At 38.1% G+C, this 20,544-nt stretch overlaps 1 protein-coding gene and 1 long non-coding RNA gene across 6 annotated transcripts in view; one reads left to right on the forward strand and one right to left on the reverse strand.

The window, feature by feature from the left end:
• The window catches only part of PDE4D (phosphodiesterase 4D), a 1,430,886-nt gene that overhangs the window by 550,574 nt on the left and 859,768 nt on the right, over positions 1–20,544 (forward strand). Inside the window, exon 1 of one of the 5 annotated variants that reach the window (XM_078067292.1) lies at positions 19,158–20,064. The exons of the other annotated variants lie outside the window; for them this stretch is intronic. Within the exon in view, the coding sequence (XP_077923418.1) occupies positions 19,610–20,064 (455 nt within the window). The 5' untranslated portion in view covers positions 19,158–19,609. Of the gene's footprint in view, positions 1–19,157; positions 20,065–20,544 lie in introns of those variants that run through there. 5 annotated transcript variants of the gene reach the window in all.
• LOC118529996 (uncharacterized) lies at positions 1,305–20,081 on the reverse strand. Its single transcript, XR_004914420.2, has 4 exons — positions 19,955–20,081; positions 19,137–19,255; positions 9,943–10,117; positions 1,305–3,041 (listed from the first exon to the last, which is right to left on the reverse strand). It is a non-coding gene; the product is annotated as an uncharacterized LOC118529996 (long non-coding RNA).

The raw sequence follows: 20,544 nt of genomic DNA on the forward strand, positions 1-20,544 counted from the left end.
GGATCTTTAAAAATTTTTTTTGCATGAACTTGTCTGCATGAAGTGTATTTTTCTTATATTAAGAAAACTATTGGTAAAAGTATAATAAAGGCAGAATAGCTCATTGTTTTAATTCAGTTGTATATGTGCATCCCTTCATTTTCTTGTACAAGTTGACAAATAGTATTTCTCAACTGATATGTGAGCTTGTTGCCTAGATTATTTTCTATTTAGTTTAGGTCTTGCTGTTATCAGGCAGGATTTCCAGGAGACGGTTTGCCATTGTTTTTTTTCTCCTCCAAATGTAGAAGTTCAAAAAAATCTCTCCATGGTTATAATCTATGGTTGACTCCTCATATTGGGGGGCAATGTGGGGTGATGAGCAGAGGTAAAGAATAGAAAAACCTGGTTAGATACAGTTCTGGAGAGTAGAAAATTAAAGAAGGAAGAAAAGGTGAGGGAAGAAGTAATTTACATGGAATTATTTCAGAAAAATAAATATTCTATGTTTCAGATTTAGATCAGTGTGATCTTTAAGGGATATGAGAGAATGCCCCGTTTTGTTATTCTAGAGTGGTAATGTTCCAGATAATTCACATCACCAAGAAGGAATGAGTTTCATTTCATATTTCAGAGAAATATCTGGTTTACTCATTTTTACTATTAAGTCTCACATCTTACTATTAAGGAAAAAATGGGTCATAGACACATAGTACCTCCCTCCCTGTAGTATTTTTGCAATTTCCTGTGAGTCTATAGTCATTTCAAAATAAAAAGTTAAAAATAAAAAGAATAAGTCTCACAAATGTGAGGGGAAAATATTAATGCAATCCTAACATAATGCAATACTGTAGTCCCTGGTTAGGTAAAATATATGAGCAGATGTTCAATCTCCCTGGTCAGTAAATATGCAGATTGATTATTTTTTTAAAGATTTATTTATTTATTTGAGAGAGAGAGTGAGTGAGTCAGGGGAGGGGCAGAGAGAGAGGAACAAACAGACTCCCTGCTGAGTGCAGAGCCTACAAGGGGCTCTAGCCCACAACCCAGAGATCAGGACCTGAGCCAAAATCATGAGTCTGACCCTTAACTGACAGCCATCAGGTGCCCCACAGATTGATTATTGAAATAGCTTTCTGTCTTGTCTCTCTACCTTCACACTTGCCACTCTATGATGTGTTTTCAACATGGCAGTCACAGTGTGATCCTCTTAGACTATAACTCAGACTATGCTATTTCTCTTCTCAAAACCTTTCATTTCATTCTGAATCAAAGCCAAAACCTCTTCTCAGAAACACACACCCTACACCGTCCCCACCCACTTGCACCCCAGCTTTATTTTCTCTGGTGCCTTGTTCACTCAACCCACTCCAACCACACAAGCCTCCTTGCTGTCTTTTCCTGCCTCAGGGACTTTACACTGACAATCCACTCTACCTGTAATGCTTTTTCCTAATTCCCTTCAGGTCTCTGCTCAAATATCATGTTATCATAGAGGGCTTTCCTTACCTATCTTATAAAGCTGCACACTCTCCTCTCCCACATTCCTTGTTCCCCATGCCTTTATTTTTCTCCATAGAACTTATAATCACCAGATAGAATATATGTTTCTTTACTTTCTGTTGTCTATTTGAAGGATGTCAAGAATTTTGTTATGTTTGTTATACTCTGTTATGTAGAACATGTAGTAGTTATTCACATTTATTAAATAAGTTATTTAATTAAATAAATCACTTTTGCAGCTGGTTTACACAAGTGGGAGTCAATATGTCCACTCTAACTCAGAATTTTTATAGAGTGATACATGTATTATACTGGCAACACAAGTATGCTATATTTTCTATACTCTTTTTGAAAATTCAGTATTTTAATACTATAGGAATTAATTACCTGATTTCTTTCCACTAAAGCTCTAATATTTACAATTAAGGTTTCCAGATTACAAGGAAGAAAATAGCCTTCTTTACTTTTGTGTATTAAATTTTGTATATGTTCCTTTTGTCTCTCTCCATTGTAAGTCTTATTAATGAAAAATTCAGACACATTTGTTTGGCTCTGTCACATATGTGGAAAGGAGTTCTTTTTGGCTTTTCTATACACATTATAACAGCTGTCACATCTATAGCTTCATTGGTCAAGAGGTGCCGCTCACCAGGCCATGGGGATTTTCTACTAAAGGAGTTGAAAGATTCAGTGTTCAATTGGAATGAACAGAACCATCTTGACCATAACATTTTGGATTTTTTTTTTTTAGTAGAAAATGGTCTTTCACAATTACCTCATCGAACACCTTCCATATAACAATAAGGAAAATGAAAATATTCTTCATGTCCTGGAATAATTCCTGGCTTAATTGACTCACTTGCAGTAGTTTGATGTCTGTTCATTCAAACTGGCCAAACCATTATTCAAGGTCGCCGCACTAGACTGGTTGTTCTTCTATAATATTTTCTCAGATGTTTGTATTCCTGGTTCCTCCATCTCATTTGGGTCTCAGCTTAAAGGTCACTTGCTCAGAGAGGTCTTCCTTGCCAACCCAATCTAAAGTAGCATTTAGTAACCTAGCACATTCCTTATTTTAACTCTCAGAATAGAACACCTCACTATCTTCTCTCTGGAGTATTTATTTTTACATTTATTACGTGTTTATTGTGTATCTCACTACATTTAATACAGACATTGGCAGCCTTGATTGTGTTGTTCACTGCTTTATCCCCAGTGACTAGAACATTTCTTGGCAGTGAGTTGTTGCTCCATAATTATTCATTTAATGAGTAAATGATATAATCCCCATTACTTGTCATATTTGTTTAAATGATTAAAAGCTATCAGGGACCTAAGCATATAGAACTCAACAATTATGGACTCCCCTCCAGCCTCATCATGGGTCATTAACGAAACACCAGATTAATTGGCCCAGTCTTCATAGGTCATCAGGGTAATATGCCCAGGTGTTTTTGATATTGGTAGACTACTCTGTGATAAACATTAATCACAGTATGTTATTAGTTTATTGATGATATGCATCTTCCTTCACCAAGTGCAGCCTTGTTTCCCAGCATCTGAAAGAAGAAAGATAGGACTGGTTTCTTAATGTTTTCCTTTCCAGGAAATATTTTACTCCATACTTAAGATGAGTTATATTAAAATTAGAAAAATCACCTGAAATCTTTTTTCTTATCAGTAAAAAAGTTTAATTATATCAATTCAACAAATGGTCTTTGAGCATCTACTCTGTACCAGGTTCTTTTCTCATTGAGTTTTTTTTTTTTTTCTTTTTAATGGGGAGAAGCAGACGATAAATATCTGTATGGTAAGCGTTGTGCTTAATCTATTCACGTGTTACTATATCCTTAACGCAATTCTTTGATGTAGGAATTATTATTCCTTTTTCTTTTAACATCTTAGGGAAATTAACCTCAGGGGAGTAAGACAAAGTATCCTTGATTCACACTGTTAGTTGCAGAGTTGGGATTTGAACATAAATTTTCATTACTCCAAAGCCTCCCTTTGTACTTTATTGTTTGGAAAAAGAATATTCTATGAAAATTTAAATACGGACAATAACAAAAATGTGAGCCTTATAAGGCATTAAAATAATTATAATTCTTACAAAAAATAAATTACCCATTCAAATAGATAATTTGGCTATATATGTTGGTCATGGAAACTAAGTACATATACATTACCATAATATATTACTTTAAATGTCTAAAAAATGGATTATAGTATAAATTAGACTCATTAAAAACCATTCAGATGCATAGTTTATCAGTTATTGTTCAAAGTGTGTTCATTAAAATAGCTCTAAGTGCTTTGAAGTTTTTAATAGGGTGGACATTAGATTCTGGTAGACAGATAAGCCAGTCTTTAAGTCAACCAATATTCCTATACTAATCCTTCACCTAGCTTGCTGTCTAGTCCCTGGGAGATGGTGATGTGGACCCTAGCCCTGAACCAGGGATTCTGCTTCATTATGAATTCTGACTTTGTATTTTGGACATGGAATCATTTGGAGGCAAGGAGATGTTTGTGATTATAAGTACCATGGATGTAAGTGATTATAAGTACCATGGATGTAAGTGCTTCCAGTAGGTAATCTGGGGCTTATGATGTTATGGCAGTCATACAGCTAAATTACCAGCATCTCTTAGGGATATTGAGATCATTAACTGAGACATGAAGTGTTTTGTGATTGTGTGACTGGGTATAAAATGGACAGAATGACGTTTAGAATTTCAAGCTCTACATTCCAGATGGACCAGCCAGCAAGATCTTCATACGGTATTTGAACCAGAGTACTGATGCTTTTGTTGCTGGCATTTTGTCTGGTTTGGGATTAATTTGGTTGTCATGAATAGCTCTTTAGCATATAAAGATGAAAGAAGTGTAAGCTCATAAAATAAGGGAGTCTCTTAACACAGAGTATGTGCAGTGCCAAAACAGTCAACTGTATCAGACAAATCATTGGTGAAATCAGAGGTGACTTACTCAATTTTGTATTCATTTAGTCATTTCAAAAATATGTATTCATTCTTTATAAGTATGCTAGCAGCTCAGTTATATTCCCAGTGTTTTTACCCTCAGAAATTTCACTATTGAGGTATGAAAATGAGACATGCATACTCACATTAAAAATTAAGTGACAATTCAAGAGGCAGCACAGGCAGTCTGTGATTAAGTGCCATCTGAATAGTATGAACAATAAATGCTATGAGCTCATACAAAGGAAGGATCAAGGGAGGCCTTATGAAAAAACTTGGAATTGCCTTGTTTTTGGAGCGGATTATGAATGAGTTGGAATCGAATAAATGGAGGGTGTGCTAACCTGGGGGAGGGGATTCAACATAGAGTTGGATGCCTGAAACTAGAAATTAGGTTGTGATCTTGGGAGACAGTGGGGAATTGCAAAATTAGTGCCTGACCATATTGTGTGGGTCTTTGATTGCTAGGTTAAGACATTTGTACTTAATCCAGAGAATAATGGGGACTCATGGAAGGTTTTCTACAGGCGAGTGGAAGGAAAATTCATCACGTTACAGTGACTTATGTCGTAGAAATGTGCACAATATCTTGAAACTAGGGAGAGATGAGAAAGGAAGAAAGCCTTTTGAACAGTGGTTTTTAAACTTTAATGTGCTTAAGAATCCACCTAGGTAGCTTGTTGAAGTTGCAGATTTCTGAGCTTAACTGAGATTCTGATTAAGTCTGGAGAGGGCCCTTAATCTCCATCTTAACAAGGATCAATGTGATTCTGATTTAAGTGGTCTTCAGACCACATTTTGGATAATACTAAAATAGAAGTCTGTCACAATAATACAGGAGTGAAGTGGTGAAAGTTTGTACTATAATTTGGAAGTAGGAAAGAAAAGGAAGTGATGACTGTAAGGATTATGGTTATGGAAGAATTGATACAACTTAGAAATGTTTGGATACAAAAAATCAAAGGGAAGAAATAGTCTAAGATGACATTAATGTATTTAATTCAACGTATTTGATAATTTTTGTTTTTACAACTGGATTTGCTAGTCAGTTAATTTACTGGAAAGAATCAGCACATGTAAAGATAATGCCCAGGTGTGAACTAAAGAGAAAATACAATATAATGTATGTGGTAATACATGTAAATAAAAAATCCTGAAAAAATTAATCCACCATTTTGTATTATATTCAGATATATTCTAATGATTATTTTCCCCATTGTGGATTTAAGTGATTCTTAGTTAGAGTTCCTGAATGTCTTGGGTGGGTGTAGAATTCACAATTATCCACATCTTCCCCATATAGCTAAGAGGGTAACTCTAGGGAATATATTGGAGCATCTCCGTAGTTATGATCATTCTATATCCTGGATTTGGGGGAAAAAATCTGATTAAAAATAATCATATCCTGAACTCATAGATACAGGGAATAGATTGGTGGTTGCCAGAGGTAGGATGTGGGGAGGGGAGGCACAAAATGGGTGAAGATGGTCGAAAGGTACAAACTTCCAGGTTTTTTCTTTTAAAGATTTATTTATTTATTTTAGAGAGAGAGAAGAGTGAGTGGGGGTGGGGAGGGTCAGAGGAAGAGGGAGAGAAGCAGACTCCCTACTGAGTACAGAGCCCTACACAGGGCTAGATCCCAGGACTCCGAGGAAACTGAGCTGAAATCAAAGTCAGCCACTTATCTGACTGAGCCACCCAGGTGCCCTCAAACTTCCAGTTTTAAAAATAAAAAAGCCCTAGGAAGGTAATGTATAGCACTGACTGAAATAAATAATACTGTATTGCCTATTTGAAAGTTACTAAGAGAATAGGTCTCAAAAGTTCTTCTGACAAGAAAAAAAATTGTAGATATGTATGATGATGAATACTAACAAGATTTTTTTGTGATCATTGTGTAATATACACATATATCAAATCATTATTTGTATACATGAAACTAATATGTTATATATCAATTATATCTCATTAAAAATAGTAGTTTACATTTCCTAGAGATCTATCAGACTATGAACCCCAATTCTTGGTTTGGACAATGCAGTTAGTGGAATTATAGTAGATAGTGGATAAAATATGCAGTTTGGGGGCTTATTCTCAGTAGGTGCCAGGACAAACTCAAAAGAAAATATTAAGAAGGTTATTGCTGTTAGATTCTAGTTTATATTATTAAGTCATCAGGAATGGTACTGATGAAAGTTGTAAGAAAAATTAAATTTTAAGGAGAAATTAGGAACCGGAAATGTTTCTTTTGCATGGATATTGCTTAAAATTACTGACATTTCAAAATCTTTAGTTCACCAACAGAAGGAAAAAGATAAAGAAATTCAAGGGGCGCCTGGGTGGCTCAGTTGGTTAAGCGGCTGCTTTCGGCTCAGGTCATGATCCCAAGGTCCTGGGATCGAGCCCCACATCGGGCTCCCTGCTTTGCGGGAAGCCCGCGTCTCCCTCTCCCTCTGCCTGCCTCTCTGCCTACTTGTTCTATCTCTCTGTCAAATAAATAAATAAAATCTTTAAAAAAAAAAAAAAAAAAAAGATAAAGAAATTCAAGTAACTTGAAGAGTTAGAAAGTTGTATATAAATCAGTTGCAGTTAAGAGTAAATAATAATCATATTCCTCAGGGGTGCCTGGATGGCTCAGTTGGTTAAGCCTCTCCCTTCAGTTCAGGTCATGATCCCGGGGTCCTGGGATTCAGCTCAGCGGGGAGTCTGCTTCTTTCTCTCCCTCTGCTGCTCCCCCCGGCTTGTGCTCTCTCTTTTCTCTCTGTCAAATAAATAAATAAAATCTTTAAAAAAATAATCATACTCCTCATGCTTCAAAAGGATGCTTGGTTTGAAAGAGGGAAGGCTTTGACCTCTTGAAAAGGATCTTGAAGTCAAGTAAAGAGTGAGGAGTTGGGAGAAGTTTCAGCTGAGGGGAAGAAGGACTAGCAAAGAAACAGCACAGAGGAAAAGCAGGCACCAGGTCTCTATTTGTGCGGGGCACCTGGGCATCATGAACAGAGTAGCTCTTCCTTTGGGGCGAACTACCTGAGTCAAACCTGTGCTCTTGAGATCACACAGCCTCTCCTCCCCTGTTCCCTTAGGCTGACTTGGAGGCTGCTGAAGTTGTCTTCTGGAACCTCGACACTCACTTTTGCCCAAACACAACAAAGAGTAATTCCTCATGGGGAGAATATTATAGATGTTGGTTTGTTAGTCATCTAGTATTTTCTTATTCATTAACAGTCAGCAAACTGTTTCTATAAAGACCCAGATAGTGAATATTTTAGACATTGTGGGCTACACAGCCTCTGTCACAACTACTCAACTCTGTCACAGTGTGAAAGCAGTCATAGACAGTAAGTAAATGAATGGATGTGGCTGTGTCCCAGTGAAACTTAATTTACAAAAACAGGCGGTAAGTTGGAGTTGCCCCATAGCCATAGTTTGCCGACCCTTGTTTTAATGCAGTATAAGGTATTTCTATTATGGAGTAGTAGGTTGGTTAGAAAGCTACCACTTCAGCTGGTTAGAAAGCTAACTACTTTCCTAGCATAGTTTCCCTAAAGCAATAGGTTCCCAACTCAAAATAGATAGGAACCTGACCTACTACTACATCTAGTAAATTCCTTAAGTAAAGAAATGTAAAAGACTTTGGAGGTAACACAAAAAGTGGCTAGAAATTGGGTTCCAGTATTTTTCTGGGTGTGTAGTTTTTTTTGGGGGGGGTGAGCTCTATATCCCAGGTGGGGCTTATACTCCCGACCCCAAGATCAAGAGTTGCATGGTCTGCTGACTGAGCCAGCCAGGAGCCCCTCTAGTTGTGTAAATTTTGGCCAGTTATTTGGGCCAGTTATGTAAAGTAGGAATTATAATCTCTACCTGATTAAAAGGCCGTGACTATCAATTGTTGTAGCATAAGTGAAATGCTCATTACAGTAACATCTGTCATACGGTAGACCCTCAGCTGATGTTGGTTTTCATCCTTCTTCTCCATATACCAGAAAATACATATGGAGTAGAAATAAAAGTAGAAACAAGGCAAAGTAGAAGGCAGAATTAGTTTCACATTTAAGATATTTGTATGTGATTCTTTTTCTAACTGAAATACTCATTGCTGGCTGAAAGGTACAGTCCTATTACTGCTTGGATGCGGCTCAGGATTTTCAAGAGCTCCAGTGTAATACATTAGGGGTGTTTGGTTCTCCATTTTCCTTATTTCCTAAATTATATGTAATATATGTGTACATATGCATATATACATAAATATATAAAATAATGTATATATGTGTGTGTATATATATATATATATTATGTGTCAGATACTGTGCTGAGAATTTTACATTTATTATTTCATTTAATCCTTACAGTAACATTGCATAGTCGGTTCTGTTATCACCCCCATTTTATAGATGAGAAACTGATACTTAGAGTGGTTATGTAGCCTGTAGTCATACATCTAGAACATCTCAGAGCTGGAACTGAAATTCAGGACTTTCTGGCTGTGGTGAGCATTCCCTTAGTAAGGACGATGAATGACATACCTTTTAGAAAAATGTTTAAATTCAGTAAGACTACTGGTTTGACCATTTTGACTAAATACCTTCAGCATTTATGGGTTACTTGACCAACATCAAAGAGGGACTGGATTAATAAGCACAGTGTGAAGTTTATGACTGGTCAGTTGGTCCACATCTTTGAACCTGCACAGAGGTCATTGCAAATAAATCTAGGTCTACATTTGGCACACTGCACAAAGCATTCTGAACAATTCGATGATGAGATTTCCATTATTTATGCATGAGGAAAATATGCTGTTTTCCATGCACTGAGCCAGGGGGAAAATTACTCAGCCTTAGTAATATTAGACCATGGATCTTCCATTTATTTTAAAATGGTAGTGTCGTGCTGAGGAGAATAATGGTTAATATCTTTCTTCTTCTTCCTCCAAATACAATGTCAAAATTACATTGATTAAGGGGCACCTGGGTGGCTCAGTCGTTAAGCATCTGCCTTCGACTCAGGTCATGATCCCAGGGTTCTGGGATCAAGCCCCACATCGGGCTCCCTGCTCAGTGGGAAGCCTGCTTCTCCCTCTCCCACTCCCCCTGCTTGTGTTCCCTCTCTCGCTGTGTCTCTCTCTGTCAAATAAATAAAATCTGCGTCTCTCTCTGTCAAATAAATAAATAAAATCTTAAAAAAAACTACATTGATTAAAGTAAATAAAATCTTGTATCATGGTGTCAAGTCTGTAAGAAGATAGAATAAGCAAGCAGAAACATTAAATTCTATATATTTTTATAGACTTCTATATATTCACATAGAATTCTATATGAATTCTATATGTTTTTTCCTCTCCCAAGGTTCTTATTTCCTTCTATTCTGCTCATCAAGTTACATAGAAATTTTAAATTCTATCAAAATAAGTAGCACATTTTCTTAATGTTTTTTAAAAGTACTATTTTATTAAAAATTTTGCATTCACAAAGAAAGTGAGTACCTCGGTTAAAATTCAAGTTAGTTTGTGAGTATGCCCCAGGTACTGATCCAAATTCTCTTTTTTGGAGGGAACGTGTATTTCTTGAGGATAGATTAAGAAACTTGTCTTCTCTCAATATAGGAAGCCTCTTTGCAGTCTTGTTTACTTCAAATTGTAAAGGTGAATTGTGATACTGCTGAAAAATAACACATTTATTATTACTTGAGGAAAAGCCTTTTGACTTAATGAGTTAAACTTACTCATCTTTCAATTAATATCAGCTAGAGCTACTGTAGGAATTGAATTTGGTGGTGTTGGATAAGTATCAAAAAATATTCACAGACCCATCAGATGGCACATATTTGAGAAATTAAAATCTTTCCTGACCCTAAGAAGGAAACTTTCTGGCAACCAGGAGGATGTAGGGAGTTAATATTGAGGAATATATGGGGGTGCCTGGGTGGCTCAGTCATGAAGTGTCTGCCTTTGGCTCAGGTCATGATCCCGGGGTCCTGGAATCAAGCCCCGCATTGGGCTCCCTGCTCAGCGGAGAGTTTGCTTCTCCCTCTACTAATCACCCTGCTTGTGTTCCCTCTTTCGTACACACTGCCTTTATCTGTCAAATAAATAAATAAAATCTTTAAAAAAAATACCGAGGAATATATGTGTTCCGGGAACGGGAGAATCATAGCCAAAGAATGAAGGAGGTTCACCTTCTACTTGAGAGCTACACATATCTTTTCATAAAAATTGTTATTCTAATTTAGTGTTAATTTAACAGCTAAGCTTTGAAAGGAGGATGAAATCTATTTTAAAGACATTCACAATTATTTTTAACTCAGGATTCTATTTTGACTCACCACATTTTTTTTATGCTGCCACAATTTTAAATGTTTGTCCAGTGATTTAGTTTGGGAAGGTTACAAATACAAAATATTTAGAATCTCTTGCAGCTTTCTCTCTCAAAGATAGAATTTTCAGTTCCACACTGTTCACTGCTTGTTCCTACCCACCTCAGGTGTATCTGTTCTGTTGGTGATGATGTGGGTTTTCTGCCACTGATTCTTATAAATTGGTTGCCCCCCTCTAAACTCCCTTAACATTCTAATAATTTGTCTCCATATTCCTTTGTGTTTTGTATGTAGATAATGTTATCATCAGCAAATAATGAGTTTTGATTCTTTGTTTTCAATCCATTTATCTTCAGTATCTATGTGTGTGTTTGTCTTATTAAGGTATCTAGGATTTATGGTTTACTGTTGATTAGAAGTATTGATAATGAACATTTGTATCTTGTCCCTCACACAAGATATATCCAATATTTCAGCTTATATCTTTTTAGCTCTCTAATTTTATATTAAACCACCCATCCACTGATATTATTAAACAATTTATCCATTGACATTTTAATTTAAAAAGTTCTGTATTTAGTTTATCCCTTTGTCTTCTAGGTAAGATCACAGGTTTCAGACTGAGGTTGGCAGGGGCTCAAGTTCTGGCTTTCAAACTCAACAAATATCTGACCTTAGGCCAATAATTGCTACTATCAGCCTCCAATTCCTCAGATGTAAACTGGAGTTAATGCTAGAAATCCTTTATTTAAGAAACACATTAATTATAATATTCAACTCAATTTAATAGGAACTTTATAAAATGAGAAATATTACTTTAAATTTACATTTTCTTAAAGGGAAAATGCATAATTTTGCCATACCACTGCCTACCTTGTTACTTTCCAGCATCTTAAAGTCTAAGATTAAGTCTTCTTCACATTAAGAATTTAAAGATTCTTGGGGTGCCTGGGTGGCGCAGTTGGTTAAGTGTCTGACTCTTGCTTTCCGCTCAGGTCATGATCTCAGGGTCCCGAGTTAGAGCCCAGCATTGGGTTCAGCACTCAACGGGAGTCTGCTTGGATATTCTCATCCCCCCAACCCCCCCCCCCACCGTGCGCGACAGTTGGGCTCTCTCTCTCACGCTCTCTCTCTCTCAATCAAATAAATAAATAAATAAATCTTTTCAAAAAAATTGAAAGATTCATAACTATTTTTGACCTTTGGTAGGTTAGGCCTAATTTCATAATAACAAGCTACTTCTCATAATCTCTTTTGCATATTGAGATTGAGACTGACATTTCAAGGCATGTTGATTCCTTTTTTAAATTTAATTGTCAAACACTAGAAGCTTAGGATGCTCTCTTAAAAGTCAGCTAGAAGCTTTTGACAGATGGACATTTAGCACCTGAGTAATTATCCTTCAGGTCTCACGAATCAGTCACTTTGAAAGTTCTATGACATCTTCCAAGGGATTTAGAAATATCTCGTCTTTTTAAGTGTATTGCTGTTGTATGATCAGACATGATTTTGTAGTTACTTCAATGATTAAACAATATACAGCTTCAAGTACTTATGAATATCTTGTTGCTTTACAATAAAATATGGAAGTACAGTCTTTCTCCCTGAAAGAAATATTTTCTTTACTTACGATAGATATTTGTCTCCCAGGCATATTTTCATTATTTCTACATATGGAGTAAGTTATCTCTTCAGTGAGGCAATATAGTATAGTCTTTTGAAGACATTTTAAGTGAATATTAGGTGTCTAAATCTCATTTAATTAAGTCTAAAATTGAACTATGTACTGTTCTATGAATACAAGTAACACATCAAAAATCTTTACCATTCCAACATGGCCCTCCTTGATTTTAATTCATTTCCAAATAGCCTCCACTTTACTTCACCCCAGGCCACTGGTCGGCTTGGTATTCCCCAGTATGACAAACTGCTGCTATATGGCACTGTCTTTGCACTTGTATTTTTCATAGCCTGGGATGCTGGCTGACACCCTTCCTTCACTCCCAAACATCATACACTAACTTCTCAATTTGCTTCTATTTGCTTTATGGCACTGAACCTCATCTGGCATATTTATATATTTGTTTGAGTTTTTGTTCTCTTTCTTCCAATTAGAACAGGAGAGCCAAAACTGTACTGATTTATTCAGTCCTTTTCCTCCAGATCTTATGTTTGGCACATATTAAGTGTTCAGTAAGCATTGGTTGAATGAATAAATTAATGTTGAGACAATGAGATAACAGATGTTTTCTATGTAGAGTTAAGATCACATGGGTTACACTCAACATCTGCAGGAGACTCGCACAGTCCTTTTAGTCTCTGTAGAAAGACTCCTTGTGATTTTCAAAATGTTAAAATGTGAAGAAAGAAGCACATTGTTGTAAGGATTAAATAAAACAGGGTATGAAAATTATTTGGCAGAATGCCAAAAGCTAAATGTTTGATAAATGCAATAAACTTACTTCCATCAGAATTCATCATTTCCTCTTTCTCTGCTATCACAATGGAAATGTTGGCTTTGGTCTGGTTTAAGGCAAATTCTTCCATCTATACCTTAGAGTTCAATCCACTTTTGCCTTCTGAGAGACAGCGTATCATCCATTATTTTCCTTCTTCCTCTCATATCCTTGATTTTTTCTGTGTTTGCTTCCTACTCGTCATCTTACCTGAGTCACACAGAGGGGCCCCTTTTGATAATTTAGTATATTGCCTTGAGGGGGGCCTTCCTAAAAGGTGATTCATTATGAGATATTTGCATACTTACCTACCTGTCCTTCTTACAGATTCATAAAATTACTTGACGTTTTCTGAATTTCCAGTGCCCCACAGTTCCTCTCATCTCTGAGATTTTGCCAGTGCCAATTTCTGCACAGAATTCGTTTTGATGCTCCCCAAGACAAACATATACAGTCATACATACATGTTCATACAAGGTATGATTAACTGATTTCACCTTGTGCTTGAGGTCTTGGCATCATCATCTTCATTGTGAAGTCTACTGACACTTACACACTGAATGTTCCTCTTATGTACCAGACATTACATATCCCCATCAACACCCATGTCTCACAAACTCTCTCTCTCTCCCTGAGTTATACTTGTTTGTCTATTTGTTTACTTCCCTTAAAGACACAAAGCTCCTTGAAGACAAGTATTTTTTCATGTTCATCAGTTAAATACCGAAGTCTGCATGGGAACTGACAGATAACCAATATTTTCAGCTTGAATTGACAAGTGGAGTAGTGTTGTTAGGAAGTTACAAGATTGGTTTCTGGTAGTACTGAAACCTGTAGGGCCAGCCAAGCACTTACTGCTGAATTTCCATCAGTGTGCTAATCAAAGAAAAATGTGCTCAAGTGTAGCATTTCTTAGTTCAACATTTATCACATATTGCTTTTTGTTTCATATTAGAGAAAAAAAATTACTAAAAATGACCTAACATATTGAAACAATGGGGTAGGGACTTTAGTACTAGTACTTAGAGTGGTAATATTGATAATACAATTTAATATATGTATAGATTTTTACAGTTCTGAAAGCCCTTCATATATCCACAGGAAATGCCCTAACCTTGTTTCTGAAAAACATTGAACACTTGGGTGAAATCTAGACTCTGAATGCATCCTTTGGATATTTCTAACTAGGCAGCAGTTTGGCTTTATGTAAGACATCATTTGATGATGAAAATTTCTAACTCTATGCTGACTGTTTGGCATCAGATTGATACATCCTCACAAATAACATAACACGTGTATTCAAGTATACTTAGGATATATGCAAAACGAAAGTTTCATTTAAATCTTCCTCTCATCATGAAGTTAGCAGTGGACCCTTAGTTATCATAACTTACATTTAATTCTGTGTTCTGAATTGAAATGGTGCTTGCTCACTCTTAGCTTTTTATTGACATCATTTCTGCCAGAACACTCCATCATTATTGACAGGAATGTTCTCCCTTGTTAATTGTCCAGCAGAACATTCAGTGATTGATTGGATTGCTAGGGCAGATTTGAAATGCATTGGCAAAAAAAGGTGGTGGTGGTGGTGTATAATCTCTGTACCATGGTAATGGCACCAACTAACTTATTATTTAGGTTTGTTCAGGAAAAATGCACTGATAATTTACCAGATTTTTTCACTTTTTATACAGATGTGCTGATGATGAGTAGTGAAAGCTTTCAGGGAAGCCCCATATGAACCCAATAGTTTTTAAAGACCCTCTCAGATTGTACCCATAAAACTCCAACATTTATGGTCAATCAGTGGGAAAAATGGATAATTTATTTGACATGTAAGTATGGAAAACTGATGTCCCCATTGAATATTTCCATTTTTGGTTATTTTAAATATGAGTGCACAACCCTTAGATTAATGAAAAGTGTTTTTAAATGGAAAACTAGAAGTCTCATTTTTTTAACCGTGTAAGATTTTCTTTTAACATAGAGACAAGAGTCATAGATAAACTATAAATTTTCATGAGATCTGGACGCTTAAACTAGGTTTGCCAGAAAGTATTTGAGTCATGTGGGCAAGTCAACTAAGAGAACCTAAAGTAATTTTGTGGCTATATAGTGAGGGAATAGGTCTGGATCAGTAGTTATTGATATATTGAAGTCAGCTAAGGAGTTTTTAAAAATGCTGTCATCTGGGTTCTCCCCCCAGAAATACTGATTTCATTTGTTTAAGTGTGGCAATGGTTTTCAAATTTTAGTTGGATTCAGAATCACCTGGCCAACTTGGTAAATGTACAAAGCCCTAAGCTTAATCTGCTTCAAGGAGCTTGGGCTTTTGTATTCTTAAATTGTTCTCTAGGTGATTCTGGTAACATCACAGTTTGAAATCACTGGTCTAGAGTTTAACATCAGAAGTTTTTAAAGGTCTCCAAAGTGATACTCCTTAGGTGCAGCCATGGTTGGAAACCCCTGAGTAAAGTCAAATTTAGAATTCTTCCAACTCTATCAAGAATGATCCAAATTGGTAGCTTTTATTAAGTAGTTATTGTGTATAAGGCATTGTGCTAAGTATTATCTCATGAAATAATCACAAGACCCTTTGAGATGGGTAATAATACTACTTTGCATATAATAGACATGGAGAGTAAGTAATTTAGAGCTAAGGTCACATGAGTAAGAAGTGGTGGATTGGAACCTAAGCTGTTTTACCTCACAGGTCACACAATAAACTACTACTATAAGTAATCTTTTGGAATTATAGGAGAAATTGAAAACTCTCAAATTGGGAACATGTTAGAAGGTACTTATATGATTTTCTTTTGCAATTTTTATTGAAGTATAATTTACATACAATATCCTTTTAGTTTCAAGTGTACTTCATAGTAATTTGATATTTTTGTATATTATGAAATGATCCCCACCTTAGGTCTAGATACCATCTGTCACCTTACAGTTATTGCAGTATTATTGACTATATTCCCCATGCTGTACATAACATCCCCATGACTTATTTTTTTTTATAACTGGTAGTCTGTACCTCTGAATCCCCTCCACCTATTTCACCCATCCCCTCAATCCTTCCCCACTCTTATAATCAACAGTTCATTTCCTGTATGTATGAGTGTGTTTCTATTTTTTTTGTTGTTGTTGTTTTGATTTCACCTATAAGAAATCATATGATATTTGTCTTTCTCTGATTTATTTCACTTAGTATAATGCCCTCGAGGTCCATCCATGTTGTTGCAAATGGCAGAATTCCCTTCTTTTTTGACAGAGTAATAGTCCATTGTGTGTATGTGTGTGTGTGTGTGTGTGTGTGTGTGTGTGTACATATACATTGTATGTATATACACCTATCAGTAGACAATTATGTTGCTTCCATATCTTGGCTATTGTAACTAATGCTGTAATAAACATAGGAGTGCATGTATTTATTTGAATTGGTATTTTCATTTTCATTCAAATATTCAGAAGTGGAATTGTTGAATCATATGGCAGTTCTATTTTTAAAATTTTTTGAGTAATCTCTATACTGTTTTCCATCATTGCTGCACCAATTTACATTTCTACCAATAGTATAGGAGGGTTGCCTTTTCTCCAAGTCCTCACCAGCACTTGCTTTTTCGTGGCTTTTTGGTAATAGCGAATTTGACAGGTGTGAGGTGATAGAGCTCACTGTGGTTTTGATTTGCATTTTGCTGATTATTGATATTGAAAGCTTTTTCATGTGCCTACTGGCCATCTGTATGTCTTCTTTGGAAAAATGTCTATTAAAGTTCTCTGCCCATTTTTAAATTGGGTTGTATGTTATTTTGATATTAAATTATGTAAGTTCTTTATATATTTTGGATATTAATCCCATTATCAGATGTATGATTTATAAATATCTTCTTTCATTCAATGGATTGCCTTATTATTTTTTTGATGGTTTCTTTTGTTGTGTAAAAGCTTTTTAGTTTGATAAATGATTTTCTTATATTTAAAAATATACCTGACTTGTAATTTTATAGTAAAAACAAAATAATCATTTACAAAAAATAAATGGAGAATATAAGAAAAATAAATTGTTCATTAATTAAAAGAAAGAAGAGAACCGACAGTGAGAAGCAGGTTAGGTTTGAATAATTCTCTTCATTCTGGAAAGAAGATCACATACTACTTGTTTGTACTGTTAGTGTTTGAAAAGCGAGATTATGAGCTTGAGATAGATATTCTGCCATAGCTCTATCGAGGAGAAAGGTGGCAAGAATTTCATAGGAAAAAAAGAAATTTGTATACTTCTTCAAAATGGTTCCAGATATTAATAATGCGATGAATTGGAAAAAATGATTTATACTGCAAGCATTTCCTTTTCTCTCCTCTCTTGTTTGGAAAGATACCAGCTCAATGCCTTCCTAGGCATAGAAAATTCTTCGGCCACTGCCATTAGTCATACTTGTGTCTGTAAAGGGGAGAGAAGAATGCCTTAGTCAGGTATGTTTTCAGTGCTACATAGAGGGAAGTGGTACTTAGGAGACTGCCTTGCTCCTCTCAAGACAGCCTTTCTCAGGCTTTGTACATGGGCCCTATGGGCATAATGCCAATACTGAAATGTTGGAGGAGACATTGCCTACCTTGAAGGAGGAGGAGGACAAGGAAGACAAGGAGGAGAAGGAGAGAAGGAGGAGGAAGAAATATACCCATGTAGAAATGCCAAGGGTCATTTTTGCAAAGCATTAATTTTAATTGCTTCTACTTAGAGAAGGGAACAGTGAGCAAAGTGAGCATTTATTTTCATTGATGGCATTTCATCACTGGCTTTTATATTGAGAGTTCACTATATGGAGAACTTTGGATTTCTGGCACTCTGGAGAGTCTGAGAGATGGTTCCTGATTCTGGTACTTTAGTATTCATTATATGAAATGAATAAAATGTACATATTTAAGTGTGTCAAAATTGCCTGTGTATGGTAAATAGAATAATTATGCTGCTAACAAGCTACTGTAACCCCTAAATAAAATTATATTTCACATAATGGATGGTACAGTACTAGTTCCCATAAAGTCTAATTCTAAGATTAAATATAATTAAAATATAAAAAAAGTACAAGAAAAATATGTGTACATATATTGCTCTGAAACTTTCTTGACTTCTCAAAAATGGCCAACATTGCAGGAAAGTACTAAATAAAGGAAGACAAATAGAAATGGAATTTGGATTTTAGTGCCAAATACGACTCTTATTTCTGTGGGATAATAGTGATACATGTTTTTAAATGCTTTGGTAATAGAGCTGTGTTCTGCTGAAAGTGGCAGAATGACAAAATTGCAGGCAGGCACTGACAGTGGAAACCCCTGAAGATAAACGGAGGTTTGTAATGGAAAAGGTTCCCCAGCCTTAACTGTGGCCAGCTATCTCTCAGCCTTGACAACCGTTCACTTTGATTTCCAACTAGGACCACTCCTGGGGACCTTAATCACAGAAGGAACAGCAACATGAGATAATAGCTGGAGGAAGATCTTCAAGAGGAAACAGTGGGCATTCTCCCTGCTATGGGAAAGATCCACACAATATTTAATCCTATGTCAGGGAAAGAGGCTGAAATAATCCTGATATTGGGCCCTCACCCAGATCCAAATTTTCAGCAACCTGCACAAAAACCATCCTGGGCAACTTTGCCGGGTCACATCCCTTATCTTTGGAAGCCCCAGCATGGGGCTCATCATCAACAAGCTGTGAGAATCAGACAGGAACACCGAACTCCATTTCTGGAAGAAGACTGAAGCAAGTGGAGGTGCAGAAGAAAGCTCAGGGGCAGTGGGGGGCAGTGGGGGGAGGGAGGCGGGGGCACGGGGAGGGGAAGGATCAGGAGGACAGGTCTGACTTCTGACTGGCTGGGGTGGTTTTGGAGAAAGTCGCGGCTGGGCTCACCAGTCAGGAGCTGTCCAACTTTTCAGCAGCTCTGGTCTCAGGGTTCAGGCACTCTGGACTGAGGAGGCTGCTGCCACTACTGCTGCTGCTTTTTCTGCATCTCGAGCTGCTAACAATTCCTGCTTTCGCCGCAGGCGCCCAAAGGAAGGAAGGGAAGAAGAAAGGGAGGAAGGAGGGGACCGGCTGTCGGTGAAGCCTAGCACCGCGCGTCCTAGTCTTGGTGAACTGGGGAGCCCAGGAGTGTGTCTCTGCCACAACCACTGTGGAGGGAGCCCTGTCACGTTCTGTGACCCCTCCCGCTGGCAGAGCCTCCTCTTGGTCGCCCGGAGCCTCTGGTGGCTTCAAGTGGGAAGCTGAGCCCAGCCTCTGTTCGGCTCGAGAAGCGGCGGCGGCAGCAGCAGCAGCATCCAGGAGGCGCTCGGGCCAGCGCGGTGAAACTGGCTGGACAGCAGGGCTCGGAGCTGCGAGCCAGGATGGAGGCAGAGGGCAGCAGCGTGCCAGCCCGGGCGGGCAGCGACGAGGGCAGCGACGGCGCCGGAGGGGCCACACTCAAAGCCCCCAAGCACCTCTGGAGGCAGGAGCAGCACCACCAGTACCCGCTCCGGCAGCCCCAGTTCCGCCTCCTGCACCCCCATCACCACCTGCCCCCGCCACCGCCGCCCTCGCCCCAGCCCCAGCCCCAGTGTCCGCTGCAGCCGCCCCCGCCACCCCCCCTGCCACCGCCCCCGCCGCTTCCCGGGGCTGCTCGTGGCCGCTACGCCTCGAGCGGGGCCACCGGCCGGGTCCGACATCGCGGCTACTCGGACACAGAGCGCTACCTGTACTGCCGTGCCATGGACCGCACCTCCTACGCCGTGGAGACTGGCCACCGGCCCGGCCTGAAGAAATCCAGGATGTCCTGGCCCTCCTCGTTCCAGGGACTCAGGCGGTGAGTGGAGAGCGCCCCCTCCCCCATTCAGGCAAGGGGTCACCTCCCCAGTTCTCAAATTCTCCTCATTGGTCTATTTATCACTAGCAATCCAGGACCCAGGGCTAAATTCTATTCTGGGAATTGGGGGAGGGAAAGCAGGGGCGTGTCTGTCCTTGCTTGAGAGGGCTAGGATTCACGTGTGTGTAAGAGACCCTGAAAGTACGGTATAAATGTTGGGGGGGGCGGGGGCGCACGCGCGAGTGTGTGCGCGCTGGTGTGTGCCTGTGTGTGTGTCTAAGAGAATGAAAGAAAGATTTCCAGTTGTCTACACCACCCACCGTCCCCTCCCCACCCACTTCCATCCCACCCTGGCAAGTGGGACTAAACAGGCAAATTCAGTTTGCTCTGTTGCAGTAGGAAGAAGAGTGAAGGAAAGGGGTGGGGTTGTTGAGACAGGGAGACTCCCAGTAATCAGTCCACTCCCCCCCAGAGTGAGGG

Source organism: Halichoerus grypus, chromosome 2 (genome assembly GCF_964656455.1).
Source record: "Halichoerus grypus chromosome 2, mHalGry1.hap1.1, whole genome shotgun sequence".
NCBI lineage: Eukaryota > Metazoa > Chordata > Mammalia > Carnivora > Phocidae > Halichoerus > Halichoerus grypus.